Consider the following 20732-nt stretch of genomic DNA (forward strand, 5'->3'; position numbering starts at 1 on the left):
TCTACCAACGTAAATGGTCATGAAAATAAAGAAAACACGTTGAAGGAGAAGGTGTCTCAACTTTTGGCCTGTACTGTAGATGTAAATCATTATTCATTTAGGTATTTTTCCTTAGTATTGTATTCAACTGATAAATTAATAGTAATTCAGTGGTATTTTTGAAGGACTGTAAATGTCTCATGTTAAAGCGGATCGACACTGACCTGTTACAGTCTGAGTTGTGCCAACCTCACCTGCCGGACCCTGATGAATAGTCTCGTCTGGGCCGTAACCAGCGGGCGGTTAGTGAAGAGCGGCGTGTTTGGTGAAAAGCGGTCCCTGGGTGTCTGGACTGTGGACCGTGCTTCGCCGGCGGTCGTATTGAACACTACACAGGCCGAACAGCGAGTGTGGTGCGAGCAGGCTGTGGGAGGTCGGGCCCAAACGCCTCCCTCGCTCCCGGCGGAGAAAATGTGCCACGGATTGACCCGTGAAGCGGCGCCCTTTGGCTTCGTCTGTGGTCGAGTTTTGTTTATTTCATTTTTTTGATGTTTTGAGTGAGTTCTACTATTAGGGACTTGGTGCCTTGAGTCTATTACAGTGCTACTATGTAATCGTTTAAGAAATATCACTTTTATAGTCTCATTTTGCACAGGTGTGTTTTTTTTTTTTTTGTATTTGTACAGTGGCTTTGTCATACTGATATATTGATATTGTAAACAAATCAAATAAAAAAAAAATACTGAAAGCTTTGTTTCTTATTATATCTAAATAAAATGTAAAAAAAATTTTAACAGTGGTGGCAGCAATAATAATAATAATATTAATACAGTGGTAATTCAGTATTTTATTGTTTTTTCCTTCACAAATCAGGAGGTAATCTGACATTCAGAAATCTGAAATTTCACTTCATACTGTGAAAGAAGGCTGTTTTTAAATTATAGAAACCATTTACAGAACATAGAAATAGGTTTACAGTGGTCAAGCCTGATCTCCCCCGGTCAGACTTGAGGACTTGGTTTGTTGAACGGACGCCGTGGAACTGTGCACACCGTGGGAGGTAATCCTGAAAAGTGGACCCGCCCCACGTGCATCTGGACAGAACTCATTCCATGCGCCACTCCTGCGCTCCAGGAACGGAGGCTGGCCAGCCCGAATAAAACCGGCGGCTCGTTCGCGGTCGGAGGCGGCAGTGTTAGTCTAACTACAGCGCTAGGTCCAGAGTAGCTCTCGACGTTCACAGCAAACAGAGGAATTCCAATACAACCGGAAAGTGTGGGCTTCTGTACGCCTCCCACCACAACAACACCGACAGAGAGAGAGAGAGGAGTGACCTGAAAAACCTGGTTTAGTGGTGCTGGTGCTGCAGGTACTGCTCTGAAAAGCCGTCCAGCTGCCTCTCCAGCTCGGTGGCCTTGTGCCTGGAGACACACATACAAGAGTGTAGATCTGGACCAGATTGTAGAATACAGACACGTTAGGAGCTGAGACGGAGGCGGCGCATACCTCAGTGTTTTGGACCGGCTCAGGACCGTCTCCAGCTGCTGGATCTTGGTGGTCAGGCGGCTGATCTCGCCCTCCAGGTCCTTCTGCGTCAGGTCCACCTGCTGGCACAGCCGGGCGAAGGTGGTGGCCATCTCCCTGCGCAGAGAGGGCGTTACAGGGCAACGACCAGTTATTTACGCACGACGTCCGGTACGCCGTCGCAGAGCAAACAGACAAGTTCAGAGGTCGGAGATCAATCGCCCACGAGATTCGTTTCAACAGCCCTAGACCCCTGACCGGTATAATGCCAGAGCTCGGATACGTTTCTGTGACATTAGTTAAAAAAAAATACGTTTTCCTGCGATAGAAAATATGGCCACCGATTTTTTTACACGATTACAAGATGACTGGCCACTTACTGCTGAACCTGGTGGCTGCAGTTGTTGCTGGTAAAGCTGACGATCATCTGCAGCTTCTCGGTAGCGTAGTCGACAAACTGCTTCTTCAGCGCCCGCTCCTTAGCCCTGGTGGTCCAGGTGAGCTTCTCATACAGGTAGAGCAGGCCGTACAGGCCCATGGACAGAGCGATGAGCCTCCAGCCCACAGTCCTCCACACCTGACGCAGCCCCAGAGCAGGAAGAAAGTGGCTCTCAGATGGTCTCAACAATTACAGTACGGGCCAAAAGTTTGGACACACCTTCTCATTCAATGTGTTTTCTTTATTTTCGTGACCATTTACGTTGGTAGATTCTCCCTGAAGGCATCAGAACTATGAATGAACACATGTGGAGTTCTGGACTTAACAAAAAAAGGTGAAATAAGTGAAAACATGTTTTATATTCTAGTTTTTTTGCTCTGATTACGGCTTTGCACACTCTTGGCATTCTCTCCATGAGCTTCAAGAGATCGTCACCTGAAATGCTTTTCCAACAGTCTTAAAGAAAGAAAGTGAAGTGATTGTCACATGTGATACACAGCAGCACAGCACACGATGCACACAGTGAAATTTGTCCTCTGCATTTAACCCATCACCCTGAGTGAGCAGTGGGCACCATGACAGGCGCCCGGGGAGCAGTGTGTGGGGACGGTGCTTTGCTCAGTGGCACCTCAGTGGCACCTTGGCGGATCGGGAATCGAACCTGCAACCTTCTGATTACAGGACCGTTTCCTTAACCGCTAGGCCACCACTGCCCCAGGAGTTCCCAGAGGTGTTTAGCACTTGTTGGTACAGCTCACCCCAAACCATCTGGATTGGGTTCAGGTCCGGTGACTGTGGAGGTCAGGTCTCCACTTTTTGTTAAGTACATAACTCCACATGTGCTCATTCATAGTTTTGATGCCTTCAGTGAGAATCTACCAACGTAAATGGTCTTGAAGATAAAGAAAACACATTGAATGAGAAGGTGTCCAAACATTTGGCTTGTACTGTACATTAAATCTGATTGAATAATTCTGGGGCTTTTTTTTTTTTCTCTAGAAACTGCCATTTACAGCTTTCACCCAAAACCACAATATCAGGTACTATCATATCAGCATGAATGTCAGAAGTCTTCTCCAGCCTTCATAATCTGTACTTACCACTCCTCCCACCACCAGCACGCTCATGGAGGTTCGGGAGGTGACCGACGCCAGGTTGTTGACCATGGACATCATCAGTTCCTCCTGGGTCATCGCTGCGTCTTGAGGCGGGGCCACTGGCGCCGGGGCTGCTAAAGGAGTGGTGACCAGGGGCCGAGTAACCTAACATTTGTAAATTATTGTATAAAATTAAAATGTAGAGTGAGCACAGTGCAATAACAGAATGAACAGACAAGATGAATGAAACCAAAACTCCTGCAGCCACCTGAAAGTTCTGGTCCATGAGCATCAGTGCCCGCTTGGCACTCGCTGGACCTAGAAAACGGCTGACTAGTGCGGTCCATCCCAGTGAAAAGCGGAACTCGATGTCCTCCTGGAAGTCAGAGCAGAGTATGGCACAGTTGAGGTCGTAGGTCAGGTCAAACTTCCTGCTGGGAATCAGCATGTGGATCTGGCTCTGAACAGCAGGGGGCAGCAGTGGCTGGAGGAGGTCTGATGGGGAGAAGTGCACAAATCAGGCACGTAAGGCCCCAAGAGTCGATGCACTGCTTTATATGGACAGAGCGTACCGATCATGTCTTTCTGCGACGACTGCATGGAGGCATTGACGGCATCTGTGCAGTGGAAGGCCAAGTTCTTCCCCATGCCCTCCTCCACGTGCTTCAGTAGATCCTGTCAACAGATTTGGGACATGTCATTACTGTCACAGGTTTCTTCCCAGTTGCTGCACGCATCTGATTAAAAATGTCAAAAAATTAATGGAACATGCTGCAGCCAATAGGGTGGGTTTATTTGCATGTGCCCGCCTCCTGGGGATACACGGGCACGGTTTATGGGTTCTGCGTCACCGTTACTTCATTGTTAGCATTGGATCAGGGGAGAGATGATCGGAACGGGGTTACCAGGGGAACACACTGTTTGGGTGAGTACTAGTTTAGGTGATTGTGTGCTAAGAAGATTAGGATATTGCAGAGGTTGCTGGGATCAGTGTGAATGCCTCCTCCTGATCAATAAATAAATGGCTATGGCTGATAAATTCTCTGCCCCGGCTTATACCCCATCCAAACCCTATGCTATTGTCTAGGGACAATTATCAACAATCACAATTTAAAATTAAAACAACTATTTTAATTGTCATTTTTTTGTCAACTAATAGTGTTCAATAGTCCCAGTGAGGTCCACAGAGTCTGCACTTCCAGCACTATATAACATGTGTGGTCACTGTTCACTGTTGGTAGCGGGTGTGGTCGCGCTTGTGGTGTCACCCTCATACCGTGTGCAGTGTAGAGACAGGAGGGTGACATCATCCAGAAGGGCTACTCAATATTCACATGTCACCTGTGTCAAAACTGAGGGACTTACAGTCTTATAGAGCTGCAGAACGTGGGGGGAGGGGTGGAAGTCGGAGCGGAACTCATCCACCAGCACAGAGAGCCGGCATATCTCCTCCGCCATGGCGCTGGACACCTGTCAGGGGACAGCGTTTCAGGTGGGACCACGTTCTACCTGAAGTGTTTACTATTTCAATCCATACTGATCAATTAAAATAGTTGCTAACACCCCTGGACTCCAGTGATCGTCGTAACAGGTAGGTTGATTTAAAGAACGTTGATTAAAGAACATTTAATCAACATTTAATCGACATTTACAGCATTTATCAGACGCCCTTATCCAGAGCGACTTACAATCAGCAGTTACAGGGACAGTCTCCCTGGAGCAACGTAGGGTTAAGTGTCTTGCTCAGGGACACAATGGTAGTAAGTGGGGTTTGAACCTGGGTCTTCTGGTTCATAGGCGAATGTGTTACACACTAGGCTACTACCACCCTATCGACGTTTAACCAGGTTGTCGGTTTCTAATAAAAAACCTAGACAACCACGGGTCACAGCGCCATCAGAATGCGACTTCCTTATTTCTTGGTAATTTGGATCTGCTTCGTGTACCTTGGCCTCCACCTGCTCGGTGATGTCCTTGATCTTGTTCTTGACGTCCTCGGTGAGGAGGTTCAGCTGGTTCCGCACGAACTCCAGACGGTCCACCTGGTACTCCCTGTCCTCCAGCGACAGCACTCTTCGCGACAGGATTCGTGGAGGGGGGGGGGAGACAACCCGGGCACCCGGTTAGATGGTTACAAGGAGCTTCTCTAACCAAAATGCAGGTGCACTCTGCGCCTGGGTCAGACTGGGTGAAGGTGTTCGGGACAGACGGAGCGGCGGCGGAGCCCACCTTTTCTCCGCGGCGGCGATGTTGACGTGCTCCATGACGCTTTTGACCGCGTCGGCGATCTGCTTGGCGGTGACCGTGTGCTGCTCAAACTTTGTTTTCACTGCTGACTGCGAGATACACTCCTGCGAGGCCACAACATGTTACTGTGACAGAGCCGCGGCGCCCAACGCACGCGGTATACGGGCCCGCTGCCGCCGGCCAAAGGGAGGGAGGCGTTCAAAACAGCGGGCCCGCACCCCGACTTCGGCAGGACTCTCACTGACTCACAGCAGCATGAGAATTAAGCAAACAAAACCATGACAGACAGACAAAAAGGAACAGAAATACGTGCAACATAAACGGAATATTTGCTCTGAAACAGAGGAAATTGCAAACAGAAAAATAAAAATTCAAAAAAATTTTAAAAGGCCGGGGTCGATATTCTATTTGACTTCAGTTTCCATTTCCTGCAAGGATTATTTTGGCAAAATGTATTTTTTAATGCTCTAAAACAATTGAGCCGAACAGAGCCAACTGCACTAAATTTCACCAACATGAACAGAAACTGAACTCAATCCGAACTCCTGATCGGACCCGGGCCTGCATTCGAAACGCAAGTGGGGCGTAGCGTGGCGGGTCCTCGCCCGAGTAAATCTAGACTTCAGCACTGAAGACTCAGGATGAGGAGGGAGGCGGCGCACCGGCGGAACGGAGCTGCTGCGTGGTGGAGAGAGACTGAAGAGCCGAGGGGGTTAAAGGTTACGAACTCCGAGGTCAGGTGGCACGCGCGTTACAGCCTCATTCAGCAATGATATTGTAAGATGGGACATTCTGCAGGACCACGACACTTCTGCAGCTTTTGTCATGTGGAGAGGCAAACACCTCCTTGTTCTCCATGTCTTTGTCAAACGGCATTACAGCATTTAGCAGCCTTCCCCCGACCAAAAGGTGCGACGCGACAGCCATTTGTTTCAGAATCGCCTGCTCTCTTTGTCTGCTCCAGACGGGAGACACTGGGGGCGCGACCACAGAAACGACAAATTCTGATTGGTCTGTGACAACTTCCCGGGTGTCATATGTATAAAAGGAATTTCTCTTGTGGTCTGGGGACTTTTTCTTTTTCCATCGGGAACTGGGCCTGCCAGCTCCTGAGTCTTTTCCTTCTTTCTCTGTCTTCCTAGCTTTTTCCTCTCTCTTTCCTCCTTTTTCTTAATTTTGGTTTTCTTTACTTTACTTTACTTTACTTTATTTAGCAGACGCTTTTATCCAAAGCGACTTACAATAGGAAGACACCAGCAATTCTCGTTCGATTTCTATAGAATATCGAGTTTACAAACTAAGAGCCCTGATAAGGCTCAGACTTGTCAGTGAAGAGCATGCTCGGAGATTGTTGGGTGCTAGACTAAGAAAAATCATAATGTATTTATACATTTTGTATTTGTTTGTGCAATGTGTACGCATGTGCGTGTGTAAGTGTTAGATTTGTCTGTAATATTTTTGGAATAAGAGGGTTTTCACCTTCTTCTTAAAAGTGGTGATAGTCTCGGCTAGTCGTGTGGAGGAGGGCAGGTTGTTCCACCAGCCAGGGACAACAACGGAGAACAGACATGATTGGAAACACAAGTTTTCTCTGTAACATTGGTACCTTTTTGTACAATATTCACATGTAACTGTAATAATAATTTACTTGTGTTAATAAATTAGAAACTGTTCATTCTTTTAACCTCTATTGTGCCATGCCTCTCTCTGCCAGGTAACATCAGGTTGGAGTGGGTTTTAATACAGGGCTTTTGTGTGTGGAGAGAGATTTTTAATAACTGTTCTCCATTTTTACAATATGTACAACGTTTACTGCTGGTTTTCATCTTTAAAGCATTTTGGCAGTGAAATTGTGGCAGTAAGTGAATATAAAAGATAAAACTGACGTTTTCAGCTCTGGGATTCTGGTCAAATTCGCCGAAAGCTCGCGAAATGAAACGAATTCACAGCCAACGCAGGGATGAGAGACGCGTGACCCTAAAAGAGCCGAGGTCAGAGGCTTCAAAGTGACGAGCGACTTTGCCGTCTTTCACTTGCCTCAAACGTTTTTTCAAAGCTGTGAAACTCCTTCAGCCGGTCCTGGAAGCCCTCAGCCAGGGCACCGCCTGAAAAGGAAACGCGTTTATTATGAGCCTTGTGTTTTGCCAAAAACAATCGGCGAAAGGTCAGTTCGGGGACGTGCCGACCCGGTCGCGGCCGGCTGGCGCGTGGCTTTTATTGCAGGCATCTAATCTGGGAAGGCGCTGGAAGCGGCGCCCCTGTGAACCCGGCGCTCACCTGTCTCTGGCATACCCTGGGCCCGCTGCATCCGCGAGTTCAGCACCTCCTTGGCCGAGACGAAGAAGATGCGGTCGGAGGCCTGATCGCGGTCCACCACCCTCAGCTCCTCCGCCAGGAAGTTGACACAGCGGTCCGTGTGCTGCTTGCGTACCTGGGCGCCGGACACGTCTCCACTGTCAACCGGCAAATCGTAACTAGCACGCGGCGCCGGAAAATACGTACGTCCTGCATGTACTCGGGCTCGGCAGCAGAAGCATCCCAGCGGTTGTTCAGGATGAAAATGTTGGGTTTGGAGAGGCGCTCATTCACCTTGTGGAAGAAGTGCTTTTCCTTTAGAAACAAGACGAAACAAACAAACAAAATAAGGTGTCACATCCAAACTAGGATCATCATGAAGATCATTACCTAATTGTGATCCCCAGAAGATCATTACCTAATTGTGATACAGAGCAAGCACAGCACATTCTGTTCTTAACCCATTACCCTTAGAGGAATCAGAGTGTGGTGACGGTTCCTTGGGGACACACAGTACAGGCCAAAAGTTTGGACACTCAGTTGTCATTTTATGTGTTTTCTTTATCTTCGTGACCATTTACGTTGGTAGATTCTCACTGAAGGCATCAGAACTATGAATGAACACATGTGGAGTTCTGTACTTAACAAAAAGTGGAGACCTGGCCTCCACAGTCACCGGACCTGAACCCAATCCAGATGGTTTGGGGTGAGCTGGACCAACAAGTGCTAAACACCTCTGGGAACTCCTTCAAGACTGTTGGAGAAGCATTTCAGGTGACGACCTCTTGAAGCTCATCGAGAGAATGCCAAGAGTGTGCAAAGCAGTAATCAGAGCAAAGAAACTAGAATATAAAACATGTTTTCACTTATTTCACTTTTTTTGTTAAGTACAGAACTCCACATGTGTTCATTAATAGTTTTGACGCCTTCAGTGAGAATCTACCAACGTAAATGGTCATGAAAATAAAGAAAACACGTTGAATAAGTTGTGTCCAAACTTTTGGCCTGTACTGTACTGTGTGTAAGCATTGCCAACCCCATTACTAGACTATTAGAACAACATTCACTTACAACCCATAAACCCCGTTTGTCCTTTTAGTCATTAGACACTTAACTTAGTGTCTCCAGGGGGACTGTCCCTGTAACTACTGATTGCGGGGCGCTCCGGCAGGGTGAAAGTGCCTAGCAGCTGAAACCCCAGCCGTTCCGTTTATTTTAGCAAGTTATGCAAGCAGCCTGTAGCTTTAAGAGGCCAGGCTGGGGCAGAGGTGGACCACGTGTCCCGCAACACGACTTGCGCTTCAGCTGACATGAACAGAGGCGGCTCTGTAAGGCGACTGGAGCCGCACAGCACAACCAAGTCCCGTCCTGCTCCCACCGTGAAAGCTACATCTATCTTAATTTCTGTTCAATTATAAAGCGAAATTAAGATTTGCATAAAAAGGCATAAAAGCTGCATATTCTCAGCACAGAGGGTGACAGAGACCCGGCCATCAGGCTGGTCCTCAGCCTGTAACAGGCCCCTCACCGTGTTCATTAGTGTAGACTCGGAGTTGGCCACCAGCACGAAGACGTCGGCGTCCAAGCAGAACTTGTCGATCCAGCTGTCCAACTGTGTCGTCACATCGGTCCCCGGGCTGCAGGAGAACAACGTCTTACATCTGAGCAGCACTCACCTTCCCCCCGTAGCTGCTGCCAGTTACACTTTTGCCCACAAAGTCAACAAAACTGAACACTTTGAGTTTAACTTAATGCGCAAAACAAAGCAGAGAACCTAAAGGTTTATATTACTCTACAGGGTGGGCCATTTATATGGATACACCTTGACAATCCAACACAATGGGCAGCACATTGAACACAATTTATAAGCGGTCAGAAACTTGTGAATAACGCATGAAAGAATAAAGTTACGTTAAAACCAATTGTTCTTCTTGTGAAATTACCAACCCTCTTCCTATTGAAAAAACAAAAGTTGGATCCAAGATGGCCGACTTCAAAATGAAAAGTTTGCCCCCCTCACATATACTAATGTGCCACAAACAGGACGTTAATGTCACCAACCATTCCCATTTTATTAAGGTGTATCCATATAAATGGCCCACCCTGTACATTTTACAGCAGGATGTGTAAGAGATGAGAGAAAGGTGTACCTGTCCACAAGAACCAGGTCGTCCCTCAGCAGGGCACACTTAGTTTTAGGCCAGAAGACCTTGACGAGACAGCCGGCGTCCAGACTCTCGTCCATGTGCAGCGCATGAGCGAGCTGGTTCACGGTCTGCGGGAAGCGGCACAAAAGAAGCTCCTCGCGTTACCGCCCGGTCCACCGAGCTGAGACCGCGCGATCGCCTTACCGGCTGCCGTTCTTTCACGCCGCTACCACAATCCAGCAACTACAGACGACGCGAGTAATGCCCCGTCCACACGGGAACGCTTTCCGGTTTCTAAAAACCCTGCGTCCACGCGGAGAATATCCCGAACGCTGTTTTAACCCCCCTGCACACCTGTAGGTGGCGCTGTAACTCCCCGCTCGCCTTGTTTGGTAAGCCGCTGTGCAAACCACAGGGACGCGCGGAAAAGACAAATTCACTCTGGAACCCGTTCTGGGGTGCCAGAAATGGCATCTCCGTGTGGACGGGGCCTTTAAGTTCCACCTTAGAACCACCTTAATGCTTTGCTCCTCTTCTGAGCCCTCCGTTTTGAGGTACGCCTTGTCTTCATCGGTGCCCTCCACGCTGAGGAAGCAGTTGGTGGTGTGCCCAATACCACTGGGTAGGACCCGGTCCCGGAGCATGGCGTTAATCACGGTACTCTTGCCATTGCTGGTCCTGCAGAGACAGTACAAGTGCGTAAACGTGCCACTCGTGCGAACGTGCATATGAAAGTGAAAGTGAACCATCACCCTGAGTGAGCAGTGGGCGGCCATGACAGGCGCCCGGGGAGCAGTGTGTGGGGACGGTGCTTTGCTCAGTGGCACCTCGGCGGGTCGGGATTCGAACCGGCGACCTTCTGATTACGGGGCCGCTTCCTTAACCGCTAGGTCACCACTATACGTATATATATTCACCTGCCGAAGAAAGCCACCTTCATGTGCCTGCGAGCCAGCACCTCTCGGATGGTCGTCAGCCTGCTGGTGTAGGCCTGTATCTCGTCCAGCTGGTCCGTCCTGGCGATCTGCTCCAGCGCCGCATTCTGGCACGTCTCTAACCACAACACAGACACGACGGTGGTCAGCACACTTCCTCTGGTGGCAAAAATCGGGTCTCGGCCATTCGGGGTCACCTGCGACAAACGCCGAGGTCTCCTGGACATAGCCAAGCAGCAGCTCGAACACGTCGCTGATCTTCCTCTTGGCCAACACGAAGCGTTTAAGCGGCGAGGGGTCCGCCGGATCCATACTTCTCTCTCTCTCTCTGCCGCAGGAAAAAAAGCCCATTTATTCACACTGAGCAAAAGTTGTCTGCAGCCAAACTGAGCTTTCTCTCCAACTCTAAAAACCCACAAACAATCCGGATCAAAAAAACGATCGTGGTAATAATGTTGATGTGTCTATCTATAATTACTGCAATATCATTACTTCTATTCATATTAACGCGGTTGTCTTTAGGCTTTACTTTATTTGGAGAAGTTTTAGACTATTCAGACCTATATTACATTATTCTGCTGTCTTGTGTCTCTCTTTGCATGCAATATCATTACTTCTATTCATATTAACGCGGTTGTCTTTAGGCTTTATTTGGAGATTTGTTTAGACTATCAGACCTATATTACTGTTTTTACATTATTCTGCTGTGTTGCGACCGTCCCATGAAAACGAGGGAATTCCGCACATGGCGAAACGCGAAAACGAAAGCGCCGCTGCGGCGAGTCGGCGCCCATTTCACGGGAGAAGCGTCCAGAACCGAGTACGTACGTATTCCGCGCGGCTGGACGGAGTCCTCACGTCCGAAGATGAGAAAGTAGGAACTGCGTCCCGGACGCGGCTAGGCTAGGCGGAACACCCCACTGCCGCCTGAGGGGAACGTGTTTATTTCGACGCGGGCCTCACCGGGAACGGCTTTAATTTCTCCTTCTCATGCTCAGGGGGAGGTCCGGAGCGGAAACGTGTCGGTCTGTGTCCGTGCGGTAGGCCCAGCTAGCACCTTCGCCCGGCGGTCGGTCGGTCGGTCGGTCGGTCGGTGTGACCTGGGACCGGAACGACGCGATTCGTTCGGCCGGGATGAATCAGCGAACGAGTCATTCAGGTGAACCGAGCGCGAGTCGAACTCGGTGCGCCGACTCGTTCCTACAGACGCTGCGCGCCAGTGCGTCCAGATTCTGGACGTGGGACGGGGCCGTCCGTGATTCAACGTCACGGCAGACGTCCCTCAAATGTGACATCGCTGTCAATATTGCTAAGCAGAGTCGATTCGGTCGATCAACTGCACCCCCTGCCCGCTAGGGTGCGACAAACGGCCGGCTTCGAAGACGCGTGACGTCAACAAGCCGCGACGCCGAGCCGCTCCGCCACAACACTTGAATTCCGATTGTAAACTGTTCGGTCGGGAAAACGATGGAAATATACTTGAAGTTCGGGGGCCCGTAGGCGTTTCCGGGTCGGACTGGACTGCGGAGGCCACCAGCCTGCAGGTAAAACGGAGACGGGCGGCGTTTCTTCTACGGACCCCTATTTCGTCGCACAATAAAAAAACAAATGACCCGAAACTCCCAAGTTCCTACACAGAAACCTCGCGTTCTGCCTCCATTTAGGCGGCCTTGTGCGCCGAAATGTTCAGGGCGCGGGTTCCGACAGACGGATCTCGGCTCGGCTCTCCGGGCTTCGTGGCATATGCACGAACACGCAGCCCGGGAGTCCGACCCTCCATCGGAGCCGCCGGGCGGGCGTTCATCCTCCCTCCAACCGAGCAGCGTTCCCCCCGACCTTCCAGATAATCCCGCATGCACGAACCGCCGAAGACGCGGGGCCTGGAGACGGAATCTAGCTTGGGCGACTCGAGCAGATCCGTAAAGACAAAAAAAAAACATGCAGGAGATTCGAATTGATGATGAACTAGCATACGCGTGTCAGGTAGACGCAACTCGGCTTTATCGTAGCGAGAAGGACCTTAAAAGTAAAATAGTCTTCAGCTGTCACCTCCGCACTTCCGGTTTCTGCTGTGGCCTTTTCTGTCTGTCACGTCCATGGTCACAGCAGCACAAACCGCAGTGAAATGCATCCTGAAAAGTTGAGCAGAAGTTATACAAGTAAATTAAGGTAGAATAATGTAGAGTGGAGATATATATATATATATATATATATATATATATATATATATATATATACGTACACACATTTATTTTTTTGCTGCCGTGACAATGCACAATGCAGGGGTGGTAGTAGCTTAGTGGGTAACACGCTCGCCTATGAACCAGAGGTCCCAGGTTCAAATCCCACTTACTACCATTGTGACCCTGAGCAAGACACTTAACCCTAAGTTGCTCCAGGTGGGGACTGTCCCTGTAGCTACTTGTTGTAAGGCGCTCTGGTTAAGGGCGTCTGATAAATGCTGTAAATATAAATGCAGTTTCCCACTTGTGGGACTAATAAAGGTTTATCTTATCTTAATAAGGCAGAGTAAGGCTAGTAAAAATAAATAAACGCAAGCACGACGTTCTGTCGTGAACATCATGTGTATTCTGTTAAAGTGCGTTGCACGTGGACTGTACAGTGGCCAGCGTGACAGTAGAGGTTGCGGTAAAACCACGGTGGTGAGGATGGTTCAGACGGCCGGGCCATGTCTCTACGTACCAACATCCGCATTATTACCACTTTCATTTTTTAATGAGGATTATTTGTGTTTTCCACAGTCAGATCCCTTCCTGCCTACTTGGGTGGTAGTAGCCTAGTGTGTAAAACACTCGCCTGTGAACCAAAAGACCCAGGTTCAAACCCCACTTACTACCATCGTGTCCCTGAGCAGGACACTTAACCCTGAGTGTCTCCGGGGGGGACCCTGTCATTACTGATTGTAAGTCGCTCTGGATAAGGGCGTCTGATAAATGCCATAAATGTACTTGTGCACGGTGCTGTACGTTAAGCACGCTGTTTTGACAGAATGGCACAATCTTGCATCGCTTTTCTCAGAAAAAAGACTCTTCGATAAGAATTTAGGCAGCGAGCCTCCATGTTGGTTACTTCAAGCGTCACTTAACCCAGAAAACTGGGAAATCCTGTTTTGTGGAGGAAGAAGGAAATCGGTCTTCTGGTTAATGTCGGAGAAGTGAAGGCAGCTGAACTGTCAGCAAGGCGAGGTTCAAGTATGTGTAGATAATTACGTAGAGCATTAATTTGCGCTTTGTTGGTTTAGCAGGTGGACCCCTGGATCTGCTCGGAGGTGTCCTACATCGCCCGGGAACATTTGTTGATGCGTTGCATCTTCAGTCGGCACAATCTGGGGCGAGCCAGGAAATTGAGCTTTGAAAGCCGCAAGAAAGGGAGGAAAGCGAAGCTCCTGTCTCGAGTCTCCACCCTAAGGGGCAAACGTCTGAGGGCCGAGGTGCTCACCTACCTCTCCAGCTTCAACCAGGAGTCCAAAGAGCTGATAAGGGAAGTCAATGGTAGCACCCTGCTGAAGCACAGGCCGAGCGATCAGGAGAACCGTCAGAGGAATGGGGTAGAGTCCGATATGAGGGTCCTGGTTGACAACAGCTCAGACTCAGCACCGTCCAGCCCAGTCCAGATGCCAGAGAATGGCCGCTCGAGGAGGAAACGCGTCCCCAAATCATGTGACTGCTGCAGGTCTCAGCTGAGCAGAGGTCACGCGGCAGAGAAGGTGGTCGGCCATGGTCAGGTGGTCAGGAAAAGGGGCCGCAGGAGGAAAGAGGATTCGGCGGCTGCAGATGTGCAGGAGACATCGCTGGCAGATGCCGCAACGTTATCCCCAAAGGACACTTCAACAGTAGCGCCTGTGGCTGCCTCCACCACAGTAGCTGCCACAGTTGTAGCCCCCATGGCTCCATCAAGAGTAATGGCTGCTCCAACATTAACTTCCATGTCTCCAGTGACCGTGGTGGCTGCTCCAACGTTAACCTCCATGGTTCCCTCAGAAGTTGTAGCCTCTGTGGCTCCATCGACAGTAGTAACTGCTCCAACGTTAGCCTCCATAGTTTCCTCAGCAGCTGTAGCCTCCATGGGTCCATCAAGAGTAGTGTCTGCTCCAACATTAACATCCATGGCTCCATCGACAGTAGTAACTGCTCCAACATTAACCTCCATGGTTCCCTCAGCAGTTGTAGCCCCCACGGCTCCATCAACAGTAGTAACTGCTCCAACGTTAACCTCTATGGTTCCCTCAGCAGTTGTAGCCCCCACGGCTACATCGATAGTAGTGGCTGCTCCAGCGTTAACCTCCATTGTTTCTTCAGCAGTTGTAGCCCCCATGGCTGCCTCGATATTAGTCCCCATGGTTTCCTCAGCGTTAAGCCCAGTAGCTCCATCAGCCGTGGTGGACACCTCAGTCGAGGTTCCTGTGGCTTCGTCAGCAGCAGTAGCTGTCTCAGCATTAAACCCCAAGTGTGCCTCAGGCACATCATCAGGCGTGGAGCAGAGTTCTGAGATGGAGCAGGTTGGAGCGCTTGATTCCGTGGTTAAAGTAGACGAGACCCAGAATGAGGCGGTCGGCGCCGGCGTCGAAGCCTCGGCCGCGCTCAACGGCACGGCGGACTGCTCTCGGGAGGAGACCATGGTGTCGAGCGATGTGGAGATGGAGGTTGAGATGACAACGCCGTCACACAATCACTTTATTAGCCCTTTCTGGGACCACCATTACTGTAAGAGTCAGCCGTCGGAGTTTGGCTCCTCGGAGAACAAGAGAGACCCTCCACCTGATGGCCAACCAGACATCACCACTGAAGGAATTGTGGACCTCATTCACGGTAACAAGACGACTGGGAATTATTTTTATTATTATTATTTTTTTTACGATGCATTGATTTACATTTACAACATTTACATTTTAGGAAGGTGACTATACATTGTCATGTAGTAGACAGAGAAGCAACGTTGGCCGGGTTAAGGGGCAGTGGTGGCCTAGCGTTTAAGGAAACGGCCCAGTAATCAGAAGGTTGCTGGTTCGAATCCCAATCTGCCAAGGTACCACTGAGGTGCCACTGAGCAAAGCACCGTCCCCACACACTGCTCCCCGGGCGCCTGTCATGGCTGCCCACTGTTCACTCAGGGTGATGGGTTAAATGCAGAGGACAAATTTCACTGTGTGCACTGTGCTGCTGTGTATCACGTGTGAATCACTTCACTTTCACTTTGGTGCTGCTTAAACATTCGTAACGTCATGGCCGTCCTACATGCCTGTTTGCGTTTAGTGGATTGATTTCTTGCCGTTTATATCTACTCCAACATTGAGTATAAAGTACAACTTATGGAAAAAATGAAGTAAAGGGAACGTGAAATTATTGTCATTGTCAAGCACAGGGCACACAACGAAATGTGTCCTCTCCCCTTTATAGGTCCCCTAATTTTTTTTTGCTTGTATATCGGCCTTATTGGTCCCATAATATTGTATCTGAAGTCTCTTTTCCGAAATTCAGCTTTGGTGCAGAATTGAAGGCACTTTGAGCCAGTCCCACATTGAGTTCCCCGTAGAAGTTGAGGGGGCATTCCTGGAAATGATGTCATCAACACATTGTGTTTGGTGTAAACAGGAAGTCATTTCAGTGTTTTCCAAGAAAAATAAAAACGAACCCGCTGGTTGTGCAGTCTTGTGTGACAGAACTCATCTTTACATCCAATCACCGAGCAACAGCAATGCTTCACACATTTGGAAGCCATGATGGTCTGTGGTGATGTTTTTTTTTGGGCGGGAGATGCCCATAGAAACGGGAGGTAACCTTTCCCCTTATGATGTCATAAAGGGGACAAATTCCAGATCCGACCGTCTGAGCTGCCGCTCTCTGGACTGTGAAGCAGAATAGCCAAAGCACTCTTTACACCAAGCTTGTAGGCTTCTACAACCTTGGGGTCATTGGGGACATTGCAGCATTGCTGGAAGGGGCTTGTGATTGTTTTTCCTGTCCCCTCCTTCCAGAGTACCTCGGGGACTTCCACGAAAAGTATGGGAGCTTCATTCCCCTCAGTGAGAGCGATGTTCACGAGCATTTAAAGAAGAACCTTAACACTGACCTCACTGACAGGCAAGAGCCTTGGTACAATACTGCCCAGCACATCTGCCTGTGATGAACTATCTCGGTTGTACATAAACTTCTCGGTTTTGCCATTTACAGAAAACTGATCAATGCAGAAGTGACAAAATACAAGGCTGGCTTGGCCTCGGTTCCTATGCATCACTTCAAGGTGTCCTACAACAAGCACACCCTGACCCTGGAGGACCTTTCAACGCTTGATGACCAAAACTGGGTCAATGACCAGGTGCTTTTATGGAAAAAAATGTTTATAAATGAAGATGTCTGACATAAATCCCATTTTGATACGAATGACCTCCAATTTTCACATTTTTTAAATATGGGAATTAACACTGATCACCCTTGTGCTTTTTTCATCTTATAGGTGATAAATATGTATGGTGAATTAATTATGGAAGCTTCAAACCACAAGGTGAGATTTTTTTTCCTCTGTCTCCTACATCAATGTTTTTGTACAATGTTAACTATTAGTTTAGAACGAGCATACAGAATGAATTTGAGATTTTTTTGCCTTTTATTTAATTGATTCCTTGTGGGAAGTTTAAGTTTGTTCTTATTTTTGTAGGTTCATTTCTTCAACAGCTTCTTTCACAGGCAGTTAGTTGCAAAAGGTTACGAGGGAGTGAAAAGGTGGACCAAAAAGGTGTGTGAACCATCGAGCAGATCTGATTCAGTCTTCAGAGAACATTGAAGGGAATGTCTTGCTCATGTTACGTGTAATTCTTTTGCGACACACACAGGTAGATCTTTTTACGAAGAGATTGCTGCTGATTCCTTTGCATCTGGAGATCCACTGGTCTTTACTTACGGTGGACATTGCCAACAAGAGCATTTCCCTCTATGATTCACAGGGCATTACGTTAAAATACGCCATCGATGTAAGTACCAACCTGCAGAATAAGTCAGTGAATTCTTATCTTGGACATGTGTGATGATGCTGAGTGTCTGTATGGTCTTTTGTCTTTTAACAGAATATAGTAAGATACCTTTTAGCTGAAGCGAAAGAGAAGAAGCAAATAGCATTTCAAAAAGGCTGGAAGATGAATGTCAACAAGGTACACGTGTTGCTGTTGTAATACAGTCGGGCAAAGTTGTCCATCTTAGAAAGAGGAGAGTGGTCTGTAATCTTCATCATAGGTCCATGACAACTGTGAGCGGTAGAATATAAAAATAATTTTTTAAAGAATGTATTTGTAGAATGATGCAGAAAATCACTATTTGGTCAAAAGTGTAAGTTCACCTCAATATTGTGTAATGTAACCTTGGTTGGCAATGACAGGGGTCAAACGTTTCCTGTAGGTTTTTACCAGGTTTGCACACACTGTAACCGTTTCCCCGCCCCATTCTTCCATGCCGATCTTCTTTAGATCTTTGGTTGTTGCCCAGGTGGTGTGTTTGGAATCATTGTCGTCCTGGAAGATCCGGACACTTTTCAGATTCATTTACATTTACAGCATTTATCAGACGCCCTTATCCAGAGCGACTTACAATCAGTAGTTACAGGGACAGTCCCCCTGGAGCAATGTAGGGTTAAGTGTCTTGCTCAGGGACACAATGGTAGTAAGTGGGATTCGAACCCGGGTCTTCTGGTTCATAGGCGAGTGTGTTACCCACTAGGCTACTACCACCCCTTTTTTCAATGTTCACACTGATGAAAAGAGGTTTTGCCCAAAATGTCACGATACATGGCCCCGTTCATGCTTTCCTAAATACGGATCAGTCATCCTGTCCCCCAAAGCATGATGTTTCCACCCCCAAGCTTCACAGTGGGATCGGTGTTCATTGACCAGTTAGCTCCCCCCGTGTAGTTTTGGGCTGTTTCCTCACCGTTTTCAAGATCATTTGTACCCCACGATGTGAGGACTTGCGTGGAGTCCCAGGTCGAGGGAGATTGTCCGTGATTCCAGTTTTCTAATAACATCTCCACCAGTGGATCTCTTCTCACCGAGCTGCTTCCCTGGTGTAGGTTGGCTCGTCCCAGTCTTGTGCAGGTGTACCGTCGTGGTGGAGGTTTGAGTCTGACGGTTCGAAGGTGTGGACAGGTGTCTTTTATACAGAGAACCGGATCAAATGGGTTACGAGTGAAGGACAGAAGGTCATCTTAAAGAAGAAGTAACAGAAAAAGTGAAGTGATTTTTACACCTTCTGTCTCTGACAGTTGAAGTGTACAAACCCCTCTCATCTCTTTAAGTGGGACAACTTGCAAAATCGGTGGCTTCTTCTCTGATTTACTTGCAAAGCATCTTGAACTTCACAGCTGATTTAAAGCGTTTTACAAACTGTATGCCGAGCGTGTAAAGCCTGCATTAGATACGGTACACCAAAACTGTTACTTCAAGTGGAGTTTTTATGCATGCAATGAACGTAGAGAAGAACCCACTTGAACCACTGAGTGCATCAGATCCAAGGATTTAATTTTAGAATTCAAATCTATTTTTCTCCACGTCATCCTGCAGTGTGTCCCTCAGCAGAAGAATGATAGTGACTGTGGAGTCTTTGTTTTGGAGGTAAGAGAGGAAATAGCCGTTCAAACCGTGGTGCACAGAAATACTGTGACTGTCGGTAGAATAAATTTTTATATTATGCTTTATTATATGTTTTAGTCAGACGTTTGTGACGTTTGTTCTGCTCTTTCCTCTCCACAGTACTGTAAGTGCCTGGCTTTCAAAGAGCCATTGCAGTTCACCCAAGAGGACATGCCCAAAGTCCGCAAGAGGATCTACAAGGAACTGTGCCAGTGCAAGCTCGTGCAGTGACTGACGGGGGACCCTCGCGTCCTTCCCCAGCTCCGTCCCACGTCACCCGGCGCCTGCCGACTGTTCTCTCCATTCCTTTTCCGTTCCTTCCGTCGCGAGCCAGACTTTGTCGACTGATTGGTTCCACACAATTTGATTTTGTTCTCGTAAATGGAGCGTCTGGAACATTGTTGAAAGCACTGCTGAAAATGGAACTTGCATGGGACTTGAAGGCTCACCTTTTGTAAAAAAAAAAAAAAATTTTTTTTAATGGGGCAAAAAGATGTTTGTTAGAGGCAAGCTACTGCTGAATGTACTGTGAAAAAGAACCGCTTGGTTAGGAATTTGTTTTTGCCAGGGTCATATTTCAGTTCATCACCAGTATTTTAAAGGTTTTCAGGTCTCATGGTCAGGTCACCTCACACTTTTTTCAACTTCACTGTCTAATAGTTTATTTCCTTTCGTTATTTTAACATGAAAAGCATTAGAAGTCTACAATGGGAAGAGACAGCGGGCAGGTGTCACCGTTTTCCAAAAGTGCACATCAGGCTCGGTTCGCACTGGACAGTTGGACTGTTTTTATAAAACATTTTTGCCTTCGGATTCGTGTTTCCAGTCGATTTCATCGTCTTCGTGTGACTTGGGCCTTTCATGCAGCTATGAGTCCGATTGACTGACTAATTTATAAAAAAAATGAAGACCTGGATAAGCAGGGGCGTGGAACCTCTGCTGTCCCTGGTTCAGGACAGCTGCACGATGACACATGTTGAAAGGCCAAAAGGTGCAATGTCTTCGCCTTTTGAGGAAGTAAAGTAAATGACATGTTACATTAAAAACCATGTTTCTAACAGTGCATTAAACTGAGTAATTTTTCCGGGCGTGCATGTTCGCTTGTGGGTCTATTGTTGGTGCTGATTTACAGCCTCCAAAGTTTCTTTTTTTTTTTTTTTGTTTTAAATGGTGGGGCATTTAATGGAAAGCAGATAATCTTTAAATGTTACAGAACTGTTCCACTAGGTGGAGCTGTCTGCCCGTCCCTCCACCCATATTCAGCTCTGCTTTGGGCTCCTCAATTATAACAACAATAATAATAATAATAATAATAATAATAATATTAGAGGGGTTCAACAATATCGATACAGCAATATATCACGAAATTCGATGTGATATTGTATCAATACAGGGACATCAAATACCGGGTGGAGCTGTCCAGCGTTATCTTTA

General features: G+C 47.9%; 2 protein-coding genes across 3 annotated transcripts; one reads left to right on the forward strand and one right to left on the reverse strand.

Annotated features, from left to right (window-relative positions):
- Nucleotides 1-806: 806 nt before the first annotated feature.
- Nucleotides 807-11964, reverse strand: mfn1b (mitofusin 1b). Of its 2 annotated transcripts, none has more exons than XM_029000181.1 (18): nt 11492-11964; nt 10861-10991; nt 10646-10781; nt 10244-10406; nt 9732-9856; nt 9110-9218; nt 7789-7896; nt 7564-7717; nt 7324-7391; nt 5269-5390; nt 4986-5112; nt 4405-4509; nt 3612-3714; nt 3308-3534; nt 3043-3204; nt 1884-2080; nt 1486-1620; nt 807-1400 (listed from the first exon to the last, which is right to left on the reverse strand). In XM_029000181.1, the coding sequence occupies exons 2-18, from the start codon at nt 10973-10975 to the stop codon at nt 1328-1330; spliced, it is 2229 nt and encodes a 742-aa protein (XP_028856014.1). In that variant the 5' UTR covers nt 10976-10991; nt 11492-11964; the 3' UTR covers nt 807-1327. The 2 variants fall into 2 exon arrangements, with proteins under 2 accessions (XP_028856014.1, XP_028856013.1); XM_029000180.1 differs by having other exon boundaries at nt 11627-11963.
- On the forward strand, nt 11859-20380 carry senp5 (SUMO specific peptidase 5). The gene is made up of 10 exons (XM_029000179.1): nt 11859-12207; nt 13926-15492; nt 16659-16764; nt 16855-16999; nt 17138-17185; nt 17339-17416; nt 17514-17651; nt 17745-17828; nt 19230-19280; nt 19419-20380. The coding sequence occupies exons 2-10, from the start codon at nt 13983-13985 to the stop codon at nt 19527-19529; spliced, it is 2271 nt and encodes a 756-aa protein (XP_028856012.1). The 5' UTR covers nt 11859-12207; nt 13926-13982; the 3' UTR covers nt 19530-20380.
- The last annotated feature ends 352 nt before the right edge of the window (nt 20381-20732 follow it).

The sequence above is a fragment of the Denticeps clupeoides genome, chromosome 13 (genome assembly GCF_900700375.1).
Source record: "Denticeps clupeoides chromosome 13, fDenClu1.1, whole genome shotgun sequence".
NCBI lineage: Eukaryota > Metazoa > Chordata > Actinopteri > Clupeiformes > Denticipitidae > Denticeps > Denticeps clupeoides.